Below are 20,013 nucleotides of genomic sequence, written 5' to 3'. Positions count from 1 at the left end.
ATAGCTGAAAGTGAAGAACGAAATCAAGAGGCATGCAGATGCTAAAAAACAATTTTTCCCACCACAATATCTATCTCTATCCACAAGATTACCAGAATGCCAATGAGTTTCCCAAAATGTTAGCTAATGCCACAAATCTTAATGTTTACTCACGTTTTATCTTCACAATGTAATTAACGTTTTAAAGTGTTTTAAATGTTAACATTAAAAAAAAAGGATTTTGAAGATTAGTATGCAAGATTTAGAAGTATTTTTTAAGTTAAGGCCATTTTAAGAGTAATGTTTCACTAAACATTTCCAAATAGGCATTACTAAATTACTACAGGCTTTTCTCTGTTAGGCTGACATCAGCAAGACTCTGATAGCTAATAAAATCCTATAATACATGCATAAATATTCATTTCCTACTGGCCTTTCCATTGTCCCCAAACGTGCTAATTTGTTGTAGAAAGGCAGACTGATTTTTAGATAGTGTAAATGAGGATTATATACATATACATAAAACCTCTTCCATAGTGCTTGAGGATCTCAATTGTCTTCTGATATTTCTCGTACTCAAGTCAAAACATGGTGCAGATTTTGCAAAATTATCTACATGCCCGTGAGCACACAACTGGGAGGCTGAAACATAGGAAAGGCTTTTCCTTTGCAGCTCTGGCCATTAGAAATCACTGGCAAAGAAGAATAAAACAGTTCTGGCACAGAATTCCTATGTCCAGGTAAGAATTTCCTGTTTATTCTCCTTTTATGTTATTTTTTTCCTATATTTTTAGCCACCGCTGGGAACGGTAGACTTGTAAACCGAGACCATCACCAAACATGAGAAAGTCTCCAGTTCCAGGCCCACGACCAGCATGAGACTGCTGCACCTTTTCAGACAGTGTTTTAAGCAAATAGCGATAAAACCAAAATGTCAGTGCTGGGAGTGCAGGGGCTCCAGGAAACAGTTATGCTGGGATGAGTGTGAGCAAATCCTGCAGGAAGCGGGAGGGCTGCCCATCTTTACCTGTGTGAGGAGGACAGGGCCTTGTTCCACAGGGCCGGCGCCTCAGCGCCCTTAGGAGCCGCTTGCTCCTCGGGGGAGGGGGCGCGCGCGGCCGGCGCCAACGGTCAACGGCCGGCGCCAACGGCCACCCGCTCCCGCCTGAGGCGAGGGCAGCTCGTTACCGGGCCAGAGCCCGCACAGCCAGGGGGTTCCCCGGCACCTTCCCGTGCTCTCTGAGCCCCGCATCGGCGGGACGGGCAGAGCGGCTCCCTGAGGGGCTTCCCCTCGCCCCCGCTCCTCCTCATGAGGACGAGCTGCCCGCCAGCAGAGGCGCCTCCTGGCGGGGAGGGGAGGAGAAGGGAAGGGAAGGGCAGCGCGGGGGAGGCGGCTCTGCTCTCCCACCTGCCCTCCCTCCCCGGCGGCTGCGAGGTTAGTGATGAGGCGGCGGCGCGGAGCGGGCGGCGGCGGGGAGCTGCCGGCGGAGTTTGTTTGCCGCCCGTGTCCGTCTCCCTGATGCTCTGAGGCGAGTCTCCTCCTCTCCCCGGGCTCGCACCCGGGCTGGATGCTCCGCTTGCTCCTCGCTCTGCTTGCCGCCGCCAACCGCTTCCTGCTGCTTCGCGAGACATGGAGCCGCCCGCAGCCGCCCTGGACAGCACTCCAGACCCCGCTATCGTGCAGCCCCCCGGGGCCAGCCCGCCGCTGCCCTCCCGGGAGCGGGAACAGCAGCAGCAGCAGCAGCTGCGGATCGACGACAGCGGGCAGTTCAGCGAAGGGCTGGAGGACAGAGGTGAGCGCCAGCCTGTCGCTTGTCCCCCATACCCCTCCACTGTGCCATCCCCATAGCCTCTCCTCCGCCCCTATGCACCGAACAACCCTCCTCCTCTCTCCCACCCCGGTTAGTTTTTCCTGCATCATCCGTGCAGCTCTCTCACGTCTTTCCGTCCTGCAGCCCTGCCTTCATCCTCGTTATTCCCCAGCGACCCTTCTCGCTTCGTCCAATTCCCCTCACGTAACTCCTGCCCTTCTAACTGCCCCCCACAAACTGCCCCGTGTCCCCGGCTGCACCTCAGCCCGCGCCACTGTTCCCCTCCGTTACTGCTCGCTTAACGGCTCCCCGCCCCGCCGTTTTCTCTTTTTAGCTCATGTGCGAGCACCCCGCAACACTTCTAAAATATTTTCATAAACTCTCTCCGCGGTTGTTCCCACCTCGGCCAGAAACTTGCTCTCCTCGGCGGAGAGCGAGCGCCGGCAGGCGGCACATGGCGCCGCTGCGGGGCAGAGCCGGAGCCCGGGCCGGGCTGTGCAGGGGCGATAGCTGCTCCTTGCGGCCCCAGAGGGACTCCGGAAAAGAGCTGAAGAAAGCGGTGAAATCTATAATCTCCCCTGTCGCTTGGGCGTACCGAGCCCCTGGCAGTAGTGTTATGTGGTACTCCAGAGCAGGACTGGGTCATTTGGTTGCTGCCACATGCCCCATCTTGCCATCTGCAGGCAGTAAAAGCAGGATACCTGCATGACCCCCGTGTGCCTTTCCGTACCATATAATGCACCTTAAATCATTATTTTATTTGTCTAAATGTCTGTCTGGGAAGTGGAAAGCTGTCTGCTTTAATACTGTAAAAAATCTTAAAAAACCTTAAATCTTAAGCACACCTATTTAAAGTGTGGAAGGCACTTCTCACCTAGCCCTTATCTGTGGATAAAGGCAGCTGCCATTTTATCTCTCCTCATTGTCCTGTCTCCTTCATAATGCTGCTGTGATCCTATTCCATGCACTTTGTCTCCTTTTGTGGTTTTTCTTGTCTTCTCTGTTACAGTTTGTTCCTCTCTCTTGTTGCCTTCAGCACCCCAGAGTCCCTTTTCAGTTTCCATCCTATCTTACACAAAACCTTCATATCCTCCAGCTTTCTCTATTCTTGTGTTTGGTCACAAATCCTAGACACAATGGAGAAGGAATACTAGAGAAAACCTAGAAATCCTAGAAAATGGAGAGGGAAGAATAGCCACTATTTTTCCTGACAGGTTTGAGTCACGTTGGGATTGGGACCATCCCATTTACCAAGACTATCCTTACTGTCACAGCCAATGGCAAATGACAGACACCTTGGCTGTGAGCAATTTACATCTGCAGTTCTATTTTAAATAATTGGAACCAAGAATTTTGAGTATGGTCCAAATATGGAAATTTGATTACCAAAATTTAAAATTTGTGCCTAATATGGCAGAGCTTGAGTTAGAAGTCGGCCAGTTGGGTACTAAAGTTAATTCCATAGAGAGAACCTCTGATGCCCTCCTTTCTAGGAGGGAGAAGGGAATAAGGCTTCTGATTCCAATTGCTTTCCCTGCCTTCACATTCCTTTAGAGCCATTGCAGTACCTTTCTTTTAGGCTTCCCCCATGTGTATGGTAACAGTTTCTGTCTGATTCATATTGCCTTAAAATCCCATCTACCATGGTATTTCCCAGTCCTTCTAGAAGAAGTTCCGGTATACTTTTTGCAGGTTGTCCACAGTGATAATACTGTTCTATCTCCTTTTTAAAAGGTTGTCCTTTTAGCTTGCACTTTTCCTTATAATCATTTCCAGTGAATCATAGCAGATACAGTTATAGAGATGATATTTCAGTGTCTGCTAAAAATAATAAAAAAAACAATCAATTTTGGAAGAAGTTATTTAGTCTTTAAGAATCAACTCTAAGATAAGAGTTTTTTTTTTCTTTTGTATTGGGCCATTGAATTAACATCTCAGTTGAGCATTTTTTCCTGTTGGCCCTACCTCTTCCACAAATTCTAACCTGACATTTTAAAATGATCTCCTAGCCAAATAGAAAAATACTTTTGGTAAGTCAGCATATGGTAAAGAATATCCTAGAATCACTTCACAAATATGCCCAGCTTGTGTTCTGCAACTGCTAGGCATTCTTTTTTTTTTTTTTGAAAATCTGTTAATATATGAAAGTAATGAAATATAAAGTAAAACTCAGTGGATTTAACTAGTTCATCTGTGTTTTTTTTTTCCTTAAGGATATCTAATTGTAAAATCAAATTATTGGTAATAAAATTATTCAGTATGTTAATTTGAGGACAGAGAGGTCTTACCAGGAGAAACAAGCTTTTCATTTTTGTAGCAATGCAGGTTGTAGTGAAAGATTATCTTTCAGCCTTTATAGATGCTTAAAATGTATTTTGTTATGGTCAGTGTAAAAATATAGAGACTTATCTTGTGAATTGTGTTGTTGCATGCAAATTACTGTGCTGATGTTGCTTCTAAAAATTTTTCATGTTGTGGGTATACTAGTTATGAGTGAGTTTGTATTTTTGTGAGCTGCCTCTTAGGACTCTCCTAAGAATATTATGATCTCAGGGGTGAAAATTGTAAATATATAAATTATATTTGAATTAATTTTTAAATGAAGGGAGGAACCACATTCCTGATAACTAGAATATGCCAGCCATTTTGAGAGCGAGCGAGAGCGAGATGCGCATGCGCATGCACACGCGCACACACACACACACAGCAGAAATGGTTTGGTTTTATAAGGATTGCAGGACTGTTTTATAATGATCTCTGTCCTGCTGGACCTGTGCTTGACATGTGAATAGTAATTAGCAGTGCAGGGCTAGCTGTACGGCTTATTCTTCTTCTCTTACTTACAAATCAAATAATAACCCAATTAAATTATCAATTGTCTTTCTAGGGAACAGTGAGCTAGGAACAGTAGCCATGAATTATTTGTGTGATGTCTTTAAAGAAAAAAAACAAGCAGGGATGATTGTCATTCTATTCCATGTTTATATCACTTTTGAAGTCTTGAAGATCAAAATTGTCTAAGGAAACCTGCTTTCTTTTACATTCCAGCAGGAACTGATTTAAGACCCTTGGGATGGGGGGGAGGGATGGAGGAAGAAAATACACAAAACATGAGATGTGTTTTCTCCTTGATTATACCAATAGAAACCTCTGCTATATTTTTTGATATATTGTTAGATGTTTTCCTCCAGACGTCAATTAAACTATGCACAATTATATGTAGGGGCAGAAGACAGGCTAAGCATTGAATGTATATATATTTCTCCACACAAATGAAGGCAGGTCATCTGAGAAATGGCTCTGCAGTGCTTAAGTAAAGAGTTTGGAAGCTTCAGAGCTGTCAATATGGTGATTTTTGTGCATTAAACATATCAAAGAATGCACATATTAAGAAACAGGCATCATTTCAATATATAGTATATGTTCTCTTGCATGCAAGTGTGCAAATTCTTTTCCATTCATAAATGTAGCATAAAAGTTAGATAATATACATAAAGAACCCACTACAGGCATTATATTCTCAGCTCAGCTTTTCAAATTATCATAAAGGTTTACAGGTGAAGAAATTGCGATGAAAAAGGTGAAAAGATTGTTTCCCAGGAGAATGAATACTACTACTAGTTATGCTGGGATTAAATGATTCTGATAGACTCGAAGAGGCAGAAAAAAATGTTGGTCATATTGGTACCACCCCGGGATACCTAACCTTCTGCTGACAAGTTACTACTCATGAGGCAGAGATGTCTAATCCACCTGTGAATTGATTCCAGAACCATTCCAGTCTTCTGCCAACATACTATAGTCGTTTTAAATTAATATTTCTAAACATTAATAAATGGTGATAAACAAGGTGTAGATTCAGTGATACACTTAAGGCCAAATGAGGTATTCCTGCCTTGAAAGTGGCACTAGTCATTGGAGAGGTTAGAGAGAAAATTGGGGGAGGTAAGGATGGTAACAGCTTCATCTGTTATGTTTCAATTTGCAGCTGACAATCTGCCAGAGTCCTTGTTCTCAACCGTTTGTCTAAGACATTAGACAAATGTCTACAGCTACTGAAAGATTATACTATTGAACCAATGCCCCAGTTTTACGCATTCAGGGAAGGCAAGTTGTCCTCTGAAAAGTGATAATCATCTCAGATGAACCACCCACGGTTTCTGGAGTAATTCGTTAACAAAGTTAAAAGCCATTGAGCCTTCTCTCTGCAGTTAAGCAAATTTGAGCCAGATATTGTTGATGAAAAAAATTGTATTTCTATGTTTTAAATTAAATTATGGTCTTAACAAAATAATATGGATATGATGAACAAAAGGTGATTAAATTATGAATATACTTTCAAAGGTGACTTGAGACTCAAGAGTAGGAGAATGAGAACCGAAGAATATCAGTGTCTTCCTGATTGTTGACTTGGATTCTTTTCTACAGTTTAAGGCTGGTGAACAAACTGCTTCCACAGTTTGAAAACATGGAAAAAAAAAAGACCCGAACAATCCTGATTCCCTTGTGTTAAAAAGACTTTCGTAGTAATTGCAATTAGTTCTTCAGTTACTTTCTGACACAACTTCCTGATGGGCATGTATACCAACCTCAACAGTTTTTTCCACCTGTCATAGCTTTGATTCTCAAGTATGCCTGCTTCTACTTTGATTGTTAATATGTGTGCAGTATGTGTAATAGAAATCTCTTGGAGATTGGTAACAAAGTTTTTCTCCTATGTCAGTTTTGTGCCAGGATTCTGAAATCCTGAAATACACTTACGAGTTTTACTATGGAGACCAGCGAGTGCGACACTGAGCCCTTTCTTGTGTGGATATATAGGTGGAAAATTCTAGTTACCTGTATTTCCGTAGTTGCCCTGCAATTGCTCTTCTAGGTGACTGAGGCGTGGGTTTTACTTTCTGAGTACCCTCTCCTTGCGTTCTTGCAGGCTGCGTTTGCACAGCCTTAGTAATTTGGGCAGGATTTGAGTCTCTAAGTTCTGTATATAATGCAGAATGTAAACATCTGATCTAAGTCTGAACTAAAACAGCCATGTTTTTAAAAGGGGCAATGTATTGTTCATACTTCTTTGCTTATTGCTTGTCAGGTTTACTAGAAAGCAGTACAAGGCTAAAACCTCATGAAGCTCAAAGCTACAGAAAGAAGGCGTTGTGGGTTTCCTGGGTCTCCATTATTGTCACACTGGCTCTTGCAGTGGCTGCTTTCAGTGAGTATTGGGAATATTTTAAATCTTCACTTTTTCTTCCCCCCTTTTTTTTTTTTTGATCTCAGAATTAACCAAAATCCTTGTGGAAGCTTTCTTGTGTGTGTCTTTTTTTTTTTTTCCAAAATTTGTAGAAATATTTCTCTCTAGACTGCTTAGGTCTGCATGGTGCTTATAAATTAGTAAAACTGTTGGTTTTCTTTCTGCAGGGGATAGTGCTGTTGAATGTCAGAGAAAGAAATAGGAGACTTTGATTCCTCATGCACAAATACTAACAGGAACAGCTCATTTTTCAGAACAACATAAAAAAACATGCAATTGATTGCCAAAGAGGTCAAATATGACAAGTTTAAATTCACCTGGGATTCCTATTTGGACCACAATAATAAAGAATAGTGAATTACAAGGGGGAAATATGTAATTATTCTTATGCTTGACAGGTATCCTAACACAATGCTAATTTTTTGAATAAATATCAGCCTCTTTCTAAGTCCATGTTTTTCTATATGTAAATTTCATTATATAGTCTACACAAATAATCTGAAGAATCTGACACTTTTGTAGATAAAAATGGTTTTTTGTTAAATTTAAAACAGGAAAAAAGTGATACATTGTGTAAATAAAGATACTTTAGTTCAATGCAAAAGTTTAAAATACTAGCTTTCTATTTTAGTTAAATAAGGGACATTGCCTTATTATAAGGACAAGAAGAGATGTGGTATCTGGATCTGTCTTTTTATGGCATATTGCAGCTGTTTAGAAGAGGAGGAAAAAGCTGTTACTGGATGTATTTGTTTATATAAATCAAAGGAAAGCTGTATCTAGGGGACACGGCATCTGTGACGTCTCAAAACATCATTCTTTGGCTTGATACAGACAGACTTGCATTTTTTGGAAGCTTCAGCAGCATGTGTTTTATTATTCTAATCTGCAGTGTTGGACCTGCTGCTGGAAGTTGGTGTCAGCTCCCGGGAGAGACTATTAGACTCTAACCAAATGGCCTCTGAAAATTCAACATACATTACTTGGAGCGATTTTTGTAAAAACACAGGCACAACAGCTTGATTCAAAAAGAAAAGAGAAGGAACACTTAAAAGGAGAATGTAACACTATAAAGAATAAGGGCATTAACAAGAAAGAAAGCAGGATATCTGAGTTTCCATTTTGTTTTGCTTCATGAAAATGCAATAATCTGCTTTTCCTACTGAAGTAGCATAAAAGGTAAAACTGCATATGCTAACTTTAATTAGTTTTTCATTAGCAACATATTTTTAGGGTATCCTGAGAAAATGGCTTTGTTTTCTTTTACACTTTCCATTTGTTAAAAGACATAAGTATAAAATGGGCTACTAAAACATCTTATTTCATTTACAAGTTATTTATTTTTGATATTTGTAAAATCAGTTAGGTTATTTGAAAACTTTATTATTTGTACATATTTTATCTACTTTTAAACACTATGAAAAAGCAACAAATTAAAAAGCAAAAAAGCTCCCCTAACAAAAGCAACAACATAGCCTGCCAAGTGTATTGTGGCCTCTGTAATCATCTGGAGTGAATAGGCATTGAACCAATGAAGCTAACTATTAATGGTAGACTATTTATTTTTAATTTATTGTCTGTTTTTGGAATGTATCTTTCCTCATGGCTTGTAGGGACTTAAATTAAGAATTAAAAGATAAAGCAGCTCACAGATACATATCTCATTGTGTGATATCTCTTAGTAGACAACTGTTATTTAACTTTTGTGCTACAAAAGTAATGATAGGTCTTTTGACATGCTTAATAGTAAAACCTTTTAATCCATGAGGAAATATGCAGCGATTCTTAGAACCACTTTGCTCCCCCTTGCAATTTCAACATCTCTTCACAGTTGATGGTCCCACATTCATTAGCTGCTCTCTTCCTTTGTGCTGTCCTTTTAGCAGGTTCCTCTAGCCAGCCCATGAGCTGGAAGACACACCAGGTGACAAGAGTTTGCTGCCCATTTGATATAATGATCACTTGTCACTTTGGAGTGCTTGAAACTGGCAATTCTTTGCAGCCACCTGCTATTTAAAGCATCCTGTTTCTGCTTTACCTTTCTGTAACGGTGGATACTCTGTTGCTGTGTTTCGGTGAAAAAAAAATCATCTTTAGTATATGTTGTAGTGTGGGCCTGCTGTGCTAATTGTTAGACTATACTGCCTGCCTGCCCACAGTTCTTTCTGATTCCCATATAAAATCTTCCTCTATATTTCTCTTTTATCCTCTGTCTTTATAGTAGTAGGTATTTTTTTTTTCTCTCCCTATGTGTGCCTTATGCTATTCCTTTTGCAGCTGCACATGATGTAATCATGTTATTGGGATGGGAAACTGAGACTACTTCATAACTGTGGTCAAAGAAACAAAGCACGTAGAGGGTAGGGTAAGAGAAATGCTAGAGGGAGTGCTCTATCATCATATATGTTCATATGATTTGTGTGGAGAGTAAGGATGTGATTCGGGAGCCTCTTCCTCACACATAGTGATAGTAACTCCTCTCAAAATAGTATTTTCTTTCATCTTTTTCTTTGAGTGCTGTAGCACAATCACTGTCCTTCCTTTCAAGACTCGTCAAGTTGCTTCCAGACTCTTCATTTCTTTTTGGAACACTATTGTAAGTTGGAATGGTTCCTTCTGACTGCTATGAGATATTTTATTCTTCTAGGATAATGATGATGCCCCAGAGGAGCCGAGATTCTCTTCCACATTAACAAATCTAACTTTTATTGTGATTTGAATACATTAAAATGTCTCAAACAAGGGTGTGAAGCTATGGAACACTAGTTGCCTTTATTTTAATTGTTAAAAGTACATATATTCAAATAATGCTGTAGCAAGTGTATAACATATCTATTGAGTGTATGGCATGCATTTTCTCTGGGATGGGCTCTTTTGTAGTTTGAAATACAAACGTGTTAAAGAGAAAATGCAGGCATCAAAATGTGCTTGATCTCTGTGCATTTGGAAAGCCAAACCAGGCAAGGTTGTATCAGGAAAAAAAAAAATCTGCTTAAGGGAAGATGAAATGGTCATCTTCGATTCCCTAATATTGAACAGTAGGACTTACACAGATAATAAAATCAGCTTTTTCCTTTAGAATAGATTTCTGACTATTTATAGAATGTATACATTCGTAAAATGACATTTGGAAGCTTCAGATGCTGTCTCTAAATACAGTGTCCTATTCCTAACTAGAGCTAATCATTGTTGTCGTATTAGGTTTGGATTTAGCTGAAGGTGTTGAGTTCCAGAGTATAACTGCAGAAGTCTGGAGCTTCTAATAAAGCTTTTATAGACTACAATTTGTAAAACTCTTGATATCAGCAAATCCCTATGATATCATCTTTAGTGATTGAAACACAGACATTTTAAAAAAATGGAATCAGAAACTGAGACTGGACATGATATAAACTTAAATTTTTAAACTAAAATAAACATTTGTCCCTCAATACCCCAAGTAAGTACTAGAATGCATCATTTTAATATATAATCTTCTCTTTCTGTTTTACAATAATACAAGAAAAGAATGATAGAATAATACTAACATCATTTTTCTACAACATATGTATGTGTAGTAGGGGGGTGAAATCTAAATTATTTTATAATAGCAACTATAACTTCTCCTTTATGCAATGTTACAGGTTTGTATTGAGCCTAGTTCCAGTATCATGGTAGAGGAGGAAAGACTATTACAGACAGAAGGTTTTTTTGTTTGTTTTATTTTCAAATCCTCTTATTTTTAGTTTCTTAACGTTTGTGTTACTAAAATTAATTTTGAAAGAAAAACCAAAAACATAAATACACATTTTGCTAGTACCAATTAATTCCTGCCCAAGCAGTTAATCTGTGATCGTATTGTTAAAGCAGAAAACAAGCTCTTATTCTGTCTGGTATTGCTTGTGCAGTGTAGACTTGTGATTCTGTCTGTTGACTCAGCTTCCTGATTTGATTAGCTAAAATAGTCTCCCAGTGCATGGAATAGTCATATCAATGCAACAGACCAAACGTTTTGCTAAAAGCTATCTTTGTAGTCTTGTGTGGAATAAAGATTTACAATGGATGCCTGCTTTGTACCAAGGGCTCTCAGGAGGCCGTTGTTGAGATGGAACTTGCAGAGAATCCCTCCTTGGCACGTGCCTGATGTGCCCAGCGTGTTACTGCAGCACAGGAAAAGTTGACACTGGCCTATCTGCAAAATGCCTGGGAGGCAGCAGGTAGCTTGTGGGGTCTATGCTCAGAGCTCTTTTGGAGATCAGTCTTTTTAGAGCCATTCAGCAATTGCAGATGATATCCTCTGGATGCACGACTTGATGCAATCTGTCACTCTTCATCTCAGGAATGTACTCCTACGACTGAGCTCGGGAGTGGGTATATTAATCTATTAATTAACATATCATTTTCCTAGTGATTTATTTCTATTGCTTGAGAAATTATAAATACATTCAGATTTTCCCCTATGTTTGTACAATACTTAGTATCCCCCAGGACACAGCTATGGATAATATTAGTAATGTAGGTGAAGGCTCATGATTATGAGACTCCTTAATTTAAATCTCCAATTCAATATCATTTAAAGGTCGCTGAATTTCAAAAACTTGTTGGACATTCAGAACTCAGCCCTGCTTAAAAGGGTCCTAGCTGGGTACTTAAAATTATCCAAGTGACTAAACCTTGAAGAGCATTCCTGTATGATAGTGTGCAGAGTCCCCATTTTGCTCATTTCACAAGGCATGTACTTGCATCAATTGCAATGACAGATGCTCTGGGGCTATCATCTCTGAAAAAGCCTGATGAGATACAAATCTTAAATTCCCAAGGTAGGATTCTGATATCAGTGACCCTTTTGCCACCCCATCGTCCTCAGTATAGCTGTGTCACTACACTTGAAAACCAAGTGTGGGCCTAACCATATTGTATATGAAGTCTAAAGAACAAATCAATTGCACGTAGAGCACTGGCAAAAAAGAGCCTTTTGTGTAGGTCAGCAAGACCTTAATAACAGCAACATCCACCTACAAAACTAGGAGAATTTCTTGGGAGGAGAAAATAGCATATTCATGTCAAGTTCAAGACTCATATCTGTTAAACAAGTGTAGGTCTAAAATCTGCAAGGCTTCACACCTCATGAAATGTTTTACTTAGCTGGCAAAATAAGCATAGAAGTCTCTGAAATAGGGACTAATCCATAAAATGTGCATTTATATAAATAGGCAGTAAACAAAATTTATGTTTTTTTTTTTGCTGTGACAAAAGTTTATTAAAACAGCTCAATTTATATTTTTTGTTTCAATTTAAGATCCTGCTGTGTTTTTCCATCAGAAAACTGTAATTTAATCATTCCTTGAGCATGATTTCTTCCTGAGGAGAGAAGGTTAGCTCAAAGAATTTTGAAATGAAAATGGAATTTTGTTAGTGAGAGAAAACTAGCAGTAGAAAATATTTTTTCATAAAAAGAATGAGGATCACTAGAGTATGTTTAGCTCAACCTATTTAGAGTAAAACCTGACACTTAATTCAGTATCAAAATCTTTCTGGAAACAGAAAGTAAGTTAAATAATTAGACAGTGTTAAGTAATTGGGCTTGTACCACATATCAGCTCTTACTTCTGATAGAATTGTACTGCCCCATTGGAGGGAAACATACGAAGAGGTTGAGTTTTGTATATGGGATGGAGTACACTGACCCCTTATTGAGGAGGATTTTAAGCACACCAGGTCCTTGAATGATGTATCCCACAGACATCTCTAGTCTGTAGTATACAACAAAAGACTGGGAGTCTTGCGTAGAAATAGACAAAAATATTTAGAAAAGGAAAGATTTATTATGTTTAGTGTGTGTTGTTGACATTGGCTTGTATATGAGAATATATTTGACTTTTCCTGTATAAAATAGAGTTTAAATGACCATGTAGTACAAGTTGAAGTTGTTGTTAGGTCTTTACGAGGCAAATCACACAGATAAGCGCTGGTAGATCTGCCCTCTGAAGAAACAGGGCTACAGTCTTGTAAGTCAAATGTATTTGCAATCAGTCAACACAGTATTGGCTCCGAACTCGGCTATCATGTCCTTAGCTATAGTGAAAAGGTGTGAATGAGTTAACAGATTTCTGTATGAATGCTTAATGCCCCAGTAGAAGTTAATATTCATAAATTGTGAGAAATTTTCTCTGCTCCCTCTCCAAATTAAAAAAGTACTACTTTGCTTATTGGCAAAGAAGAACTTGTAATTATCTGCATTTGCAGCAGAAATATCAAGAGTAATGAAAGAAAATGCTTTACTTATGCCAAAAATTTTTAAATGCTAATAAAATGTAACTTGGCAGACAACAAAATGTAAACTCGCATCCAGTATGAAACCCAGAATAATGTTACGGCTGTTTTGCTTAACTGAGGAGTCTGATAGTGTTTGGCATGTAGTCTTCATGATTTTTTCAGTAAGAGTGTTTCAGTTCCCTCTGAAGTAGGTTTGGGGTCATTTAGACCTTATTACTTTTTTTTGAATGAGAATTTTATATCTGGGTGACTCAGCTTGTTTGGGATTGTATTTAGTATGCCAGTGCTGTAGAAGAAACTTACTAACAGTGAAATAATTACATAAATAATGCCACCTCTTTACAGTGCCCTACAGCAGATTTACATCATGTTATGGTAAAGTACTGTTGGTTGGTTGATTGACATACGTGCTTCCTTGTTGCCATCACCAGTGAAGCTGTGGTAGCGCTGGAAGAGAAATGGGAGCATCTGGGAGTTTGTGGGTATATACAGAATGGTATTGGAGAAGATAGATGATAGCAGGGAATTATGTTGTTTCTGTAGGTGGCAATGCCTTGCTGAGCAAAAGGACACTTTTACTTCTGAAAAACCACCAGCAGCAGCCTAAAATTTATGTCCTAGATACTTGTATTTATTACATGCTATTATACTTTTTGAGAAAAGTCCTGTTAAGACTAGTATATTGTTCTTGGATCACAGTTTTTAAGGATGCTGATCTTTTGGCCAAAGAATGAGAGTATTTTTCACAGATTTTGCAGGAAAGATTTATTGTCTTTCTGAGGGAAATTTAATAGAATGCAAATGTAGCCTGTAGTGTTAGATAGGATATGTAGGTGGGGTAAATACAAGTAATTCCTTGCATTCCCATTCTAGTAGGCCTGATAAACAACTTTGGTTAACATATAATGGAAATACGAAAGTATAACTTATTTTACCTTGATCAGAAAATGATTTATGATCTGTCTGTGATAAACATGTTATAAGAAAGCAGTGAATGGCTCAAGATATTTAATAATAATTTGTGGTGTTGAAATAGTAAAATTCGTATGTAATGTGAGCTGAGTTAATCTAGAAATATATTTTTAGTTTTTCTTTAGAAAATGTAGAATAGAGCCAAGTAACCAGCATCAGACCTTCGATTAGCATTGTGGAAGCTAACAACAAAACTACTAATGGTTACCCTGGTGGGACATAACTCCTTAAATACCTGGCTAAGATGTTAAGAGAAAACTGATGAGATGAGTTGGTGTATAAGTGCGTGCTGTTGGGCATATGGCAAGGCAGAGGGAAGGCATCAGTCTTAGCTTGTTGTCTTGTGAGGCAAGAGTGAATGAAGGCTGTATGTGCCTGGAGGATTACTGGCTACCTCCTGACTTGTTCAGCCCCGCTGTTCTGTGCCTTGGTGCAGCAGCCAGCATTTATCACACTATAATGCCTAACTGTGTGGAACTAACAGTACCCAAACGAGCCAATTCATTTGCTCTTCTTTGTGGTGCATTAGAAACTAACTAAATGGTTATTCTTTTTATTTAGCATGACTTTATATTGCTGTGTGTAATTAAGTGCAAAAAGAAAAAGACAGATTATTTAGCGGTCCTCTCTCCTAACATGAAAATATAGGTCAGCAAATTAATTTTACACATTGCTAGGTAAGAAGGTAAAATTCATCCTTACGTACCTTTTACCGTGTGAGTTATGATTATATGAAAACTGCTTTTATTGCTTGTCCATGTGTAAATAATAGCTCCGACACTGAGATGTGTGAAACAGTGAAACAGTCCCAGTTTTTAAATTTTGAGTCCTGTAAGTGCTCATGCAAACTGTACTCAAAGGGAGATTTCCTGCCACTGGCCCGCTAAGAGATATTAATTGGGTTATCATGTGTACATTTCCCTGCTGAGGAGCATCTGGTGGATGAAAACAAGACTTGGATTTCATGTATAATTTTGTAAGTAATGTGTAATGGTTTATAAACTTTTGTGGCTTCGGATGCCATAAATACGTTTATAATAATTTATAGACTGGCAGGGACAAATCCTCAGTTGGAGTAATTATACATATGTTTCTTGATTTTCATGAGTTTATTTCAATTTAAAACAGATGAGGATGTGTCCCTAAAGCTTCTGTAGCTTGTTGCCAAGATTAACTAACATTAGAGGAGATCTTTTTAAAAATTATTATTCCTCCTTTTATCATTTTCATGTTCTTTTGCTAGTTACTATTCTTGCTGTAGCTCTCACTTCTGTGAGAGAATCTATATAAAACAGACCTTTCAAACTTTCGCTAACATTTTTAAAAGACTGGGGAAAAACATGAGTTAATGGTTATTCAGATCCTGCTGGGCTTATAGACATTTGGCCAAGAATTTGCTCTAGGAATAATTCTTATCCTGGTCATAGCCCAGGCTTTCTTTGTAACCCTGTGAAAATCATTTTACTTCTGTAAGCCTGTTTCTACCCGCACATATCAGTTTATGATACATGAGAAGGTAACAGAATTTTCTGCCTAAAGTTGGAGTGTTTTACTACGCAGTGGTTGACACATTGACCTGCCTCCAAAGTCATTGTTTCTGCTTAGTGGAAAATTCCCCTGAATTTGTATTTACAATTCTGGGCAGGTATTCCAGGTTTCTTGGTCTTGTTGCTGGACCTAGTGCTTTATGGGATTATTTCCAGGGTTTGTTGTGGTTTATCATGGGCAAGATATTCCTAAATTGCTTTTTTTTTTTTTAAAAAAAGTGGTTGTGGTTGAACATACGAAGGTGTATGTGATTCCTGATCTACTGGGTACTGGTAATTTTATAAGAAAGTCACCATACTGTTGAGTGGCATTCTTTGGTTTGCTGGGGTGGTGGGTTTTGAATGTGTTCATGGTGTTTTTTTTGTTTGTATTTTGATGATGCAGTGGTTCTACTGGCTATTGACCTGTATCAGAATAAAGTCCCAAGTAGAAAATTAAACATAACAGGACAGGATTGTCCAGCTGTGTATAGGGGTGGTTTTCCTTGAAAGATATTCACATTGTGTAGTACCTCTCCAGGCTCATGAAGCACATATTGCAAGATCAGAGGAGACTGCTGAGATGCAGTGCACGTAGGTCAACCTGTAATGGCCAGCTCTTTCCCCAGAACTGGAATCTTACTGGAAGCAGACTTAGAGCTCTCTGCTGTGTTTGGAAGCTGCCTTCAGCTTTTCTAGTCTTCATGGTTACCTGTCAGTATGACACCGTCAGGGTTGACCATTGCAGCTCTTTTGTTCAAGTTGCTCACAGCTATCTGGAGGGTTCTGCAAGTTTTAAGGCTTTGCAGTCTCCTGGAGGAAAAGTGTGCTTTTGTGCTCATCTAATTGACCAAGCCTGTTATTCACTCTGCTGCCTGGATTTTAAGTTCATATATAAAAAGTAAATTTCTCTTGTGCTCCAAGGCTTTATAAAGTGGTAGATTAGCCAAGGATGATGGATATTGTGATTTTCACAGTACTAAAACACTCCCTTGAATGAGTACCGTTGAAAAATAAAAGAAGATAAAGGAATGCTGAGAAATACCTTCCCTGAGTTCCAACTATATGATGTTTTTGTCAGCAAAGCAGAGCTCATTATGCAAGCTGGCAGATGGTTTTAAAAAATCTGAAGTCTCTTTGTGCAGCCAGTCACATACCTTTAATCCTTTGAAACTTGTCAGAAACTCATTAGTGAAGCCCATAATATCTACTCTGAGGAAGAACCTAATTTTTTATTTGAGTGTTTGACCTGATGTTCTGTGTGACTTTTCATTTCAGCACAAGTCTGATGTTTTTACAGGGCTATGCTAATTTTTTTTTGCAAATACTTTTATTTTTTGGGGCGGAAGAGGAAATGAGCCTGAGGTTTCAAATACTTGAACATTTTTTGTAAAAGATAAGCACTCCATGGTTCAAAAGTAACTTTTGAAAACTGTATCAAAGGTGCAATTGGATTCCATAAGGCAACCAAGTGTTTTCTGCTTTATTGTTTTGTTTTTCTTCAGCTTTTTTTTTCCTCAGGAATTGAGCAGGCATTTAGGGTTTGACTGGTTCAGGTGAGGCCATGCAAAACCAAGTTCGTTAAGTCTTTTACGGAATATGTAGACAGGTTATTCATTGCATTTGCTACTCTGTAAGGATTTACTGATAGTTTGTTATTGAGCAGTGAATATTTTTTCATGACACAATATAGGGATATGAAATTATAGTAATTAAGGGATTTGTGTTACTGAAGATTGCTGTAATGTTGGAGGATGTGTCCTTCATCCGTAAGACTGAAAAACTAAGTAAGAATTATTTATGAGGGCTGAGGATATCAACATGAACATTGCTACTTGTTCCCCAGGATGGTTTCCCTGATGCTCTAAGTTTGTAGCTGTTTATTTTAGAATGGAGAAGACAGTCATGCCATGTGTTGTTAGAACAATAATAAACAGCCTTGTGCATATAAAATTCCATTTTTATCTCCTGGCATGTGTAGAGTTCATTGTGAAATAAATGCTGTTTTTCAAAAAACTATTAGGCACACTGAGGTTTAGTGGATTTGGTGATTTGTTGTTGCTCTTTATGTGAACTGTATGTATTTTCTAAATAGCTTTGCTGCTGCAATGCAGCTTTCTGCTGAGGGGAAAAAAAAAACTTGCTAAATTTTGCACTTACGAAAAGCAAACCAAAATAATATGTGAACTAAGGAAAGAAGCTTTGCTAAATGTTAAAGCAAATCAAAAAGACCACCACAAATATCTTGATAAGTTTGGCTCTTTGAAAATGAAGACAGACAGTGCTTATCATTGATGACATAATTTTTCATTATCAAATGCACTTCATTTAGTGAGTGTACATGTTTCCATAATCGTGTTTTGTTTTGTTGAACAGAGTAGAAATGGCATTTGAATGCTCGGCACAGAGAAGGACTTTTGGGAGGTGGTTTGAGGAAGAGCTATTAAAGAATTACTGTCCTGTCATTACAGAATAGACAATTGCAAACTTAGATGTCATACTCAGCCTTTGGAATGGCAGTTAGGGAAGAATTGCAAAGGATTTCCTAGGGGTACAAGATAACATAATAACGGAGATGCTGCTGTCTGCAGGTCATTCTCAAGAAGGTTTCAGTTTCTTGTGTTGGCTGTTTCCTGACTGTCAAGACTTTGAAACAGACTTTTTAACAGAACTTCTTTTTGTCCCAGCGTCTTCACTCTCCTCATGTGCACTGGCAATGCTTGCCATCCTCGGAATGAGCAAAGTCAGCTTGATCTTTGTGTTCTGTGCCAAAATCCTGCCTAGCTGTGACGTGTGGGGATGACTTGAGTGCTTTTAAAGATTAAATTTTTATCATTGTTTGTATTCCCTAGGATATTTTTGTATCTTTGATTTTACTGTGATATGGTATAGTTGGGGCTCAATCAGCTTTTCTTTTGTCAGTCTTAAAAATGTCAGTGGTAGACTTGATAATTTTCATTCACATCATACATTCTTCCAACTGGAAAGGAGGAATTGAATCCAGTGATGTCTATGCTAAATTCTAATGGAAATGGACTCTTCAAGTAGATGGAAATGCTCCAAACGTGACTGTGTACCATATTATAAATAGGGAGATGATATTCACTTATGCTGTGCTAAGTAGCCGAGGGCACGTGGGAAAACAGATTGCACAACTTGGTTGCAAAGGGGCTGCAGCATTAATAAACTATTTTGGAAATTTAATGCAAATGTATAAACATAAGTATGCAGACCCTGATTTCAAACAGGAGCACAAACTGTGGATTCTTGTTCATAGCACATGTACCATTTTCTTACCTTATTACTGTAATAAGGTAATTTAGGAATATCCAATAAGGAATATTTTGTGGATGCAGTGTTCTAAAAAAATGCATTCTTGGTTTCAGACAAAGCAAGCTTTCAAGAGGCTTGGTCCAGTTAAGGGTCAAGGAATATAAAACCACCCTCACACTCTTGCATGTAAGTCAGTGACAACAGATCTCTTCCTTCTTTTACCTAGTCTGGTTGCTGCCTGGTATGGGGAGCAAGGTTGTCACTGGCACAGAACTGATTTAATTCAGAGAATGTCCCATGTTTTTATTTTTTTGAAACACTTAGAAATCTTCGGAGAGATGGCACTTCGAATGTAAAGAACTGCATTGCTGATGCTCACTGTGTTCAGCGATGTCCTTTTATTTATTTATTTATTTATTTTAGAATTTCTCATGCAAGTATAAACAGGTTATTCATCAAGAGGTAGAAGACACATAAGGACCTGGCCTTTGCTTGTAATGAATCTATTTAACTATCATGCAAGCGATACATTTCACAGTAGCGTAAGAAGTGACGTTGCTACCAGTGCTTCACAGTCAGTGCCATAGTTTTAGTCTGAAAAGCAGCAGATTTGGTCTTCCAATTTGAAAACCTATCTCTGAGGTCCAATTATGAATGAATGTGAATAATGCAAATAGTGGATTTTTTTTCTTTTATGTTCATCCCATCTGCAGCAAGCTGAAAAACCCAAAAAATGTGAGATGCTACATTTTACCAAAACATCTTCTAAACTTAAGTTTAGAACTTGCACTTTGAATTTGGAGTTATGCAGATTTTCTGCAGAAAAATTAGAGGTATCTTTTTCTATGTAGTGGTATAGTTTAGAATGTACTACAGGATTGCACCGTCTGTAAGTAGAAATAGGAGTGCAAGTAGGGCTATAGAAATTAAAGAAATACAGAACCATAAG

General features: G+C 38.6%; 1 protein-coding gene across 2 annotated transcripts in view; it reads left to right on the top strand.

Annotated features, from left to right (window-relative positions):
- The first annotated feature begins 1,343 nt into the window (after positions 1–1,343).
- TMEM163 (transmembrane protein 163) overlaps positions 1,344–20,013 on the top strand; it is an 87,494-nt gene continuing 68,824 nt past the window's right edge. The window contains exons 1-2 of one of the 2 annotated variants that reach the window (XM_088521800.1): positions 1,344–1,772; positions 6,880–6,999. In XM_088521800.1, the coding sequence (XP_088377926.1) occupies positions 1,610–1,772; positions 6,880–6,999 (283 nt within the window). In that variant the 5' untranslated portion in view covers positions 1,344–1,609. The remainder of the gene's footprint in view (positions 1,773–6,879; positions 7,000–20,013) is intronic. The other variant, XM_088521801.1, reaches the window with a different exon arrangement.

Source organism: Tinamus guttatus, unplaced genomic scaffold (genome assembly GCF_059628265.1).
Source record: "Tinamus guttatus ecotype Peru unplaced genomic scaffold, ASM5962826v1 Tinamus_guttatus_pri_ptg000133l, whole genome shotgun sequence".
Lineage (NCBI taxonomy): Eukaryota > Metazoa > Chordata > Aves > Tinamiformes > Tinamidae > Tinamus > Tinamus guttatus.
Note: the sequence above shows the minus strand (reverse complement) of the source record. Positions and strands in the feature narration are given on the sequence as shown.